This window comes from Homalodisca vitripennis, chromosome 4, assembly GCF_021130785.1.
Source record: "Homalodisca vitripennis isolate AUS2020 chromosome 4, UT_GWSS_2.1, whole genome shotgun sequence".
Classification (NCBI taxonomy): Eukaryota; Metazoa; Arthropoda; class Insecta; order Hemiptera; family Cicadellidae; genus Homalodisca; species Homalodisca vitripennis.
In genome coordinates, this window is record NC_060210.1 from 118,462,009 (window position 1) to 118,471,561 (window position 9,553).

The window sequence follows — 9,553 nt, forward strand, 5'->3', positions numbered from 1 at the left end:
AGTAATGAGAGAAATACAAACGTAAACAACGCACAGCAATTCACGAACATAACCTCACTCTCGACCAAACAATCCAACAGCTGCGAAGCTCAAATACGACCAAACAAACAGTCCATAAAGGAATAAACAACTTTGTGGTTTCAAAGCAACTAATCGACCATCGATTAGTCAAAATTTCGCGGCAATCAGATGAATTATAAGAAAATTACAGGCGAAAAACGTGACGTACCTATATTACGGCCGTTGGCGATGTTCAGTTGAGTAGCCGACGGCCGTAATATAGGTACGTTGGCGTGCAAAGGGTTAAAAATATTGATTAACATCAAAATTGAAAATATAAATATTCGGATCGAAAGTGGAAGGGCGAATAAACATCTAACCTCACGGAAGGCTACAGGCAGACTGAGCGCGCGTCAGTAGACGTCGTTGGCTCTGCGGGAGACTATGAACATCCGGCCGCCCGCTATTTTGTCGCTCGAACAAGAGCCGTGACCTTCAAAATAGATACGAACGGTTGTCCCTTGTTTAACAGTTTTTACTAAGTTTGTTACCCAGAAATGCTTTTAATTAATTTTTTTTTTTAATTGATTTTGCGTAAGTGGACGTCGTTGGCTTTTAGCGCTAGTTTAGGCATGACGTCTAGTAACGTCATTGGCTCGGAAAGGGTTAATAATAGTATGCAAATATAAAATTGCTCTAATTTAATAAAATAGTTAGCCAAATTATAATACTTTTTTGTAATCACAAATAAAATACTTAATGTTATTTTATCAAAAAATGTAAGTACATTATTTATAGTCTATCATGCGTAATGTTTTTAGAAATGCATGAGAAGTGATTGACAGAGAGCCCTGCCAGACGGAGCTCCTAAGCTCCATACAGCAGGTATTATATGTAAACAAAAATGAACGCTCTTTAAAAATATGATGGGGGTATAAATTACTTTGCAAATCATTAAAATTTCACAAAAATGAATCAATATTATTATCTTCAATGTATAGAATATAATAAATTTATTATTGCTTGAACTTTATCGGAATCAGACTAGATACTGATAAACTTGGAAAAGACAGACATTAACAAAAATAGATCTGATTACTCACAATGTGTGTTGGCCCACTCCCATCTATCCAGGAACTGGGATGAGGGCTGTGCCTTGTGAGTCTGGGCACGCGACACTTCCTCCTGATCCAGTTGTTGGCAGGCACCGCAGTTACAGCCTCTCTGAGGTCCGCAGATACCATCGCAGCAGGCACAGCTCAGGACACGAAGTCCGCAGTAGTAGTGGCCGCTGTGACCTGAGGACATTAGTAGTATTTTAAGTACCCCAATGCTTTACACAGTCAGAGTGTGGCCACTCACAACCAGTTTTCAAATCTCGGCCGAAAGTTTCTGATTCTCTAGTCCATTTTCAAACCTAATAAACAACTCTATGGTACCCTTACACTGTATTTAACCCTTACACAAATTGCAACAGTGACAGTTTATTATCAACACCTGTATTGGCAGAAAATGCCACAAAGCTACGATGACCTAGCAAAATATATCACTAGCGATAAGAAAAAAATTCGGTGACAATTCATCGCCACCACCTATTTTAAGCTCCTTGGTTTTTAACTCTGTGTCTTTTGATGTGTCAACATAACATCATGTCATGATTGAATTATTTTCCTTTCTGTGATGTTTGAAGAATATATGTATCCGATTTGGAAAGATAAAGAAAACACACAATTATCAATACAGCACTACAGTGGGGCAGACTGCAATCTAGAATTGCGTATCAAAGGTCTGTAATGCACGAACTTTCATTACAAGCCTACGATTTTGCCAGTACACAAGGTCGGTTCAGTACAACCAAAAAATAAATCAAATACTTTCATCAGAACTGTACTTTTAACTTTGTTTAACCTTTCGGGAAACACCTAAGAATATCATGCTACTTCAAATGAATTTGCAGAGGTTCACAGGAATGAATACATTTTTTTGAAACTACAAGTCAGAACCTCTACCTTCTGATTTTAAATAATAGAAATGGTACTTTATAAAATGGGCTTCCAGAATATATTCCATTTACATATAACTGTATGGTTTGATATATGTAAATTGTTATAGAATCTATTTGTGTACAACTGCACAAAGTACTACACATACATGATATAAAAGTTAGTGTGTGTTTGTTTATCGTCGAGCAGTTGAGGTCCATGCATAGAACCCGCAAACATGCTGGTGCTGACAAATGTAGACATAGAAAGTACAAACTTCAAGTAAATTACTGGGTACACCTTTATTGATTGGGAGTAAAGGTGTCCTTGCTATTATATGGGTAGTGTATTATTTGGTGTGTGTTAGTTCAACTATTTGTGCTCTCCCTGCCAGATAGCTAGAAAATCAATTTGAAGCTTTGCCTTTGCTCTTCATTTTGTTTATCAGAAGAGAGTGGTCTAAAGTTTCAAATGCCTTACTGAAATCTAAGGGAAACCCAGCAACAGATGCTCCTTCCTCCATCTGATTGATAATGTATACGACAAGGCTAGTCAGAGCTGTGGTGGCTGACCTTCCCTTTAGGAAACCGTGTTGTTGATTACTGAGGATGTTGTTATTTGATGACTCAATAATCAGTCAAGCATTGATTTTTCAATTATTTTGAATATTGTAGAAAGAGGGATATGGGTCTGTAGTTTTGAGGTATTGAGGTCCCAAGTCCTTTGTTAGGTTGATGTATGTTAACAGGGGGAAGGGGTGTGCCCTCTTTGCTAAGTTTAAGTAGTTTTGAGGCGATTTCATCTAATCCAGATGGTTTTTTTTTTTATTTTAGGCCAGAGATAACTTTTGATATTTTGGATCTTGTGGTTGGGTTTATTGTGGTTGAGTTCAGGCATATTTTTGAGTTCAATGGTTCTGTTACTAAATTAGGTATTGTATAGTGACTCTGGGTGTTATCTGCAGCTGTACTGAAATGGTTATTTAGATGTTGTGCTACCAGGAGAGGATCTTTAACCCTTTGAGTGCCACGGGTATTTTCCAAAGGCATATGCATAAAGTGCCACGCTGTTTTTCGCATATTTGTAAGCTTTTGGGAAAAAAGCTGTTGTAAAATAACTACCAAACAGATTTCCATCATTTTGTTGGTGTTTTTTTTTTTTCCTATTAAATGCAGAATATGATACATATCGTTACAAATAAAATTTGATTTATAAAAATATAAAACTTTCAGTATTTATAAAAAAAGATTTTTACTTTTGTATAAAAAGTTAAGTTTCAACCTAATTTGAGTGTATACAGTATTTTTAAGATTTTTTTTCTTTATACCATGATAAAGTCCATATTATAATTCTAAAAAAAACCCATGTGTAATATCTTATTCTATAATTTTAAAAAGATGGCATTATATGTATTAACAAAATGCTGCCCGGTACCGACATTTTATAAACTGTACTTCATTTGTCAAAGTTTAGAAATTACTTAGTAATGATATAGTTTTCCCAATAAATCTAATAAAACATCAATATAACACAAATAAATATGATAAATATATGATTAGTAAATGTAGAAATAAATGCTTGCTAACATATTTACATAAAAGTTTATATTTACTAAATAATAACCCTAATAATATTTACACTGAAAATTCACGTTTTTCACTTTGACACAACTCAAATCACTACAGTACTTTTGTAAAGAAATACAGTAAAATACTGTATAAATTACTATTTTATTTTGTATTTACTCAAATGCTTGGTTATCGGCACATAAACAACAAGAAAGGTTATTACGCAACACGGTACTCGTCCGCTACGTCGCGTGACTGGAAGACAGAATCATCACACAGGTACTTCGGTATTATCACAGCCTACTATTTTTGGACGAGTTTTCCTTATCAGAAATCAAAATAAACTTAATTATAGTTCTTTCTTCCATAATGAATAAAAAAATACTCGATGAGTATTTCTTGTTCTTCTTCCTATCTCCAAATCGTCTCCAAATAGACACATGAATGACCTGACATTTTCGAATAATGAAACGTTGTTCTTATAGTTTTTTATTTCATTGATTGTCATAATAACTTTTAAATTCCAAAATTTGTAAAATAAAGTCAGTTGTTTTTAATACGGGAATTTATTTTGTCCCCGATAGGGAAAACACATCCAAAAATAGTGGCTTCTTGATAAGTACCGAAACAACATAAGTTTCACAGATACAATAGTAGAGAAACAACATAAAACTCGTATTTATTGATAGTTTGGAACCTATTGAATACAGCTGTCTGGTTATTTGGCAAAAATAATCTTGTATTATATAAAACATTATCGAAATACGAATTGTCAAAATTGGCGACGCTGGCACTTTATGCACTTTTTGTAACGTCAAAATTAGCGACGCTGTGGCACTCAAAGGGTTAATCAACCTCTTATCTATTACCAATTCTATGGGGGTTGAATACACCCTGTTTCTGCACATCTCTCATGGTTAATTACATTTCAGATGGCTTTTTGTTTGTTTTCTGAATGTGGAATGTAGTTTGATGTGGTTGCCATACTTAAATGCTTTAGTCTAAAGTCATAGCCCTTCTTTGCTTGAGCATCTCTTCAGCCAACTCCCCACTTTGGACCCCTCATTTTACCAATACCTGAAGGTAAAAATTGTTAAGCCTGCATGCTTTTTGATCGGTAGTATTTTTGAAACGAAATCCTCTTTATGATCTAAATTATATCACAGAGCATGTAGAATTCGGAGCCCATTTAAGTATTTGATTAAAATTGTCATCAGTCAACGTATTGCAGACAGTTTGCCATGATTTATAACAGTTGTTACAGATGGAAAGCTGAGCAAATAAGGTGAGGGCAGTGAATGAAAATCATTGTTAATGCCACATATGCACAATTGATATTTCACACTTTTGCACACATATAATGTGTGTGTGTGTGTGTGTGTGTGTGTGTGTGTGTGTGTGTGTGTGTGTGTGTGTGCGTGTGTGTGTTAGTTATTTCACACAACTCACAGAAGTATATACCCTACAACAGAAATGTCTATCTTTCACAAGTATGCCACAAGTGGTCATCAGTGCAGGCTTCATTGATGTCTTCCCAAATTCAAATCCAAGCACACGTGATGTGAGTACTTGTAAATGTTAACTTTTTTTATTTATAATACATATGTATATAATATTTGCGTACCTATATAGCCTAATAAGAATTAGTAGATAAGGACAGTGTGGCCTCCAGATAATATCAAAGTACCAAAATACTCAAAATATACATAAAAAACATTTGTAAATAGTCTCCTATGGTATTGGTCATGCTTGATAGTCTAAAATAACATTACAATTTAATCAATTAATTTAAAGTCTTTGTTAATAGTACCTTTTCGAGCTGCCACTCCGACCCCATTCAGGAGTGTCTCACTGAAGTCACCATAGATCTCTCCGTCCTTGATCAGCTCATTCCAGGATTGTGCTAACTGTTGCCGTTTCAAGGCATCCTGTAGGTCTATCTTTAACCACTTTGCATCAAACCTGCTGTTTGTGAGAATGTTGAAGTCTAAATCTGAACTCATCTTCTTCACAATGGAGTACACATCTGTCAAAAACAAAAAAAATCTTCAATGGTGCAATATAAGTTAGTCTATTACTTATTAACTGTTTTACAGTATAATAAGCGGCCACCAACACAAGCAGATAGTGATTATTGAGTTTAAATATCGATACTATCGAATATGACATTTGACCTATAAATATTCATAATTAATCATTACCAGCCTTTTGTTTAGACTAAAAACATCATTACTTGCTATTGCTATTTCGTTTATGTAAGAGAAGGTAAGTGACAACGGGAACATTGGCTATGAATATGCAAATATTGGCTCAAAATGTTTTTACAAACAAAGAAATCTAAAAACTGTCTCAGAAGTGAGTGTATTGCTGGTCATCTTGCAGAATATATATATATATATATATATATATATATATATATATTATATATATATCAATGAAAAATGATTATTGGTGGTGATCCATTCAAGCATGTTTTTAATGTTATCAAACATGTCTACCCTATTAAGTAGTAGTTAGCACTACATGGAAAGAGTACTTTAAATACAATCTAAAAAACAAATTAATTTCTTTTACATACAAAATATAGTTTCTCTATATTAACATTTTTAAACCAAATAATTAATTTAGTTCGACATTATTCAAAATGTATTCAAAGTAAAAACCTGTTTGGAAATAAAATCAAAATCATGTGTTTCATTATTGATTAATAGCACCAAGAACAGTAGTGTCTTCTTTGTTTCAAAATCAGTCACATTTATTCTTGAAAATATATAAGGTAAGTAAATGTTATTGTTTTGTGTAATTATATTATTTTATGTTATATTTTAATTTGTAAATTATATTAATATTTAAACATTAATTTCTAAGATTGAAACCTAGCTAAATCATATTGTTCTTTGAAATATTTATTACATTATTTGGTCCGGCATTTTGTTTTGTCCTTTGGGTGGTCATGAATATCAATGATTCCATATCATTCGATAATCATCATCCAATTGTGTTGGTGGCTGCTTATTATACTGCAGCCATTACATTTTATGATCTATGATTTTAAGTATGGCACAAATTTTTATCTAGGCTCAAGAAAACCAAATTTAAGATAAAAATAACATTTCTAATAAAACTATAACAAGTTAAGATCTGACAGATTATTAATAAAACCTGGAAATACTTTAGTTAATACAAAGTTTTCCAACTAACTAAAGTTTGATCATTTGTCCAGAAAAGAGAAGGTTCATTCCACAAAGTTGACTAACAAGTGAGCTATCAATTTTGCTTATTAAACCGATTCTAATGCTCAATTGGTATTAGGTTGAGGGGTAGACTTTAATAAGCGGCTTACACTTCTTATTCGATTGCTATTATCAAATGGTTTGATTGTTTTTATCTGAAGGAATAATTAGATATTACAATTTATTGAATTTAACACATGATTTCAACTTATTAGTAATATTCATTTTAATATAAACAATAAACAACAACAAAAAACTAATATTTTGAGACTTTGAAAATGGCAATGAATATGAGGAAAATATGTAAGATATTTCTCACAAGTTACGAGATTTGTTTAAGTGGCTTCAACATGTGGGTTTGGCTCCTGATAACATATGGGGAGAATTCTTTCCTCCATTTTACAAAAGCGGTTACTCATTAATATTAAGCTGCAAATAAATACTGTAAGGTTTCTTTGATATCTAAGTCTAGGCCATATTTGGTTTTGTTAAATTTATGTTTTTTAAAATTGTAATGTATGAGATTTTTCTTATTAAAGGAACTTATAATAACTCTTATTGTGTATGATTTTTAAATATCAAAGTTGAATAATACAACTATATCGAATTGTTCAATAATAGCAATCGAATAACGAGTGTAGGCCGCTTATTAAAGTCTCCCCAGGTTGAGATGTCAGTATGCATCTGGGTTACTGGAGGAAGGTGAATTTATCGTACTGTCAATTTTCAAGTTAAAAGATTAACTTATTCCCTAATCAGCGTTGACATATCTGACTTGTTTTGTAAACTTAAGTTTCTATCTAAACAGGAATGGGACACATATACATAGTGTAACAATATTAAAGACTTTTCATCCCCAAAATTACAGATAACTGCCATCCAGGTAGCTTAATTTAAGTATTAAGTTAGAAGTTTAAAAATATATGGAATGCTTAGTTCCATAGTATGTTTACACTGAAAGCCAGTAACTGTGCTGAAAGCTTAATTTCTGGTTTTCCACTGCCAAAATGAACATGTTAAGTTATTATGGGTCTGGATAATATCTATTACCTTCTTAATACAGACAATGTTGTCTTGAGTCTGTGGATATCCTAATAAAACATTTGTTTTCTTTTTGAAAATATCTCAATCAAGCTATGTTAAGACATATGTCTGTTTTTCTTAACATTGTATTAAAAACTGCTTGGTTATTTGATTTGCTTGGACAAGTGCAGATTCCGGCTGAATCTCTAATTAATAGAATTCATAACTTAACAAAAACAGTAACGTAAACAAATAACATTAGTATATATCACTAGACTATTGATGGATAAATGTTTTCGGTAATCATTCGCCTTAAAACTTACTGTTTTATTACACCAATATGTTACAATTTTAATTTTCAAAAATACAAATGCGACAAACAAAACGTTTCCGTATTAAACAAGTCATTATTTTTCATCCTACGATAGGACAATAAATTGAACTAATATAATATCTGACTCTAAACTGAACACCAAGAACGTCACTAACGTCTAACACTGTGCAGCGGGATAGACAGATGTTGACAATCAGCTGAAACCTGGTCTATCCAATAAAGCAACAAAAACAAGAGACGTATTGGAAAATGTTAATTTAATCTTTTTTAAATTAACAAACGGTTGTTGTTAATGGTTTGCAAGAAATTATTTTTGTTTAAAATTAACAATATTTTCCTCAAAAGAAGAGATAAATGTATTAATACCAAAACTTTTTACTATTTATTACATTACCTCCGGACGTCCACAGGCTAATGCTAATAAACCTTAATGAATTTACCTATTATTATAAATATGTTTACATTTTTTTACAAGTATTGAAAGAAAAGAGTAAGCTTGATTAACAAATCTTCTTATTTTACTTTTTTTCTGGAATTGCTATTAAGAGATTAGCCAGATAAGAAAATAAAAAAGTTGTAGTACAAACATCAAAAACAAAGTTACTATTACTTTTACGCCTTCCTATTTTCAAAGTCAGCCAAGATGGCATCCATACTAATTATCAATCCATCTGTTTTTTTTTCACTCGCTAGTGCTAACTGTAACTTTTAAGAAAGAACTTTGCAAATTTAGAGGCCATGATAACGCGGATTCTATCTTAATAAGAATCTTAAGTCTGTGAGTAAGTCTAAAATAGCTTCTCAGACCCATCGTTTAGAAACTTAGTGTGACATAATGGTGTTTTTTTTTTTCTTGTGTTAATAGAATTTCCGCCGAACTCTGGGAATGTTTAAAATTATAAGTGGCACAGGGAAGTTTAGGTGGACAACTCGCATACTACATTCTTATATATCCGCAAATAAATACCCCAACATTTCATTAACTTTGGTGTACTATCCAGGTAACCCCCGAAATCTTTACCTGACTGCTAGACTATAGGTTGATTTAGTTTTTTTAGTTGTTTTCATTCAGTGACTAAATGAGTGAATCCACTCAATTGCATGCTGTCGATGTTTTACTATAATTATATACTCTTAAACTTGTTATTTATTTTTCATTAAGATGATATTTTTCCATCAGTTACTAGTATGCTATAATTTTCGGGCTATTTATTCCAAATAAATAATATATATTAAAGCTACAAAATTAGAAGATACATTATCTAAGATATTTTATTGGTTATTGGGTGTTACTTTGTTATTACCAACACGTGTAATTTACTCTGTCAATAAGACAAAGAAGATTTATTTGACATCACCTACAGTAAATTGTACTATAATAATATTTCTTTTGGCAAGTTGATAAGTGCCTCT

The 9,553-nt window shown here is 32.3% G+C and overlaps 1 protein-coding gene across 2 annotated transcripts in view; it reads right to left on the reverse strand.

Moving 5' to 3' along the window:
- LOC124360004 (E3 ubiquitin-protein ligase HERC2) overlaps positions 1 to 8,300 on the reverse strand; it is a 154,667-nt gene extending 146,367 nt beyond the window's left edge. Inside the window, exons 1-3 of one of the 2 annotated variants that reach the window (XM_046813229.1) lie at positions 8,130 to 8,300; positions 5,361 to 5,576; positions 1,104 to 1,298 (exon numbers count right to left, since the gene is read on the reverse strand). In XM_046813229.1, the coding sequence (XP_046669185.1) occupies positions 1,104 to 1,298; positions 5,361 to 5,553 (388 nt within the window). In that variant the 5' untranslated portion in view covers positions 5,554 to 5,576; positions 8,130 to 8,300. Of the gene's footprint in view, positions 1 to 1,103; positions 1,299 to 5,360; positions 5,577 to 7,833 lie in introns of both variants that reach the window. The other variant, XM_046813230.1, reaches the window with a different exon arrangement.
- Between the last annotated feature and the right edge of the window lie 1,253 nt (positions 8,301 to 9,553).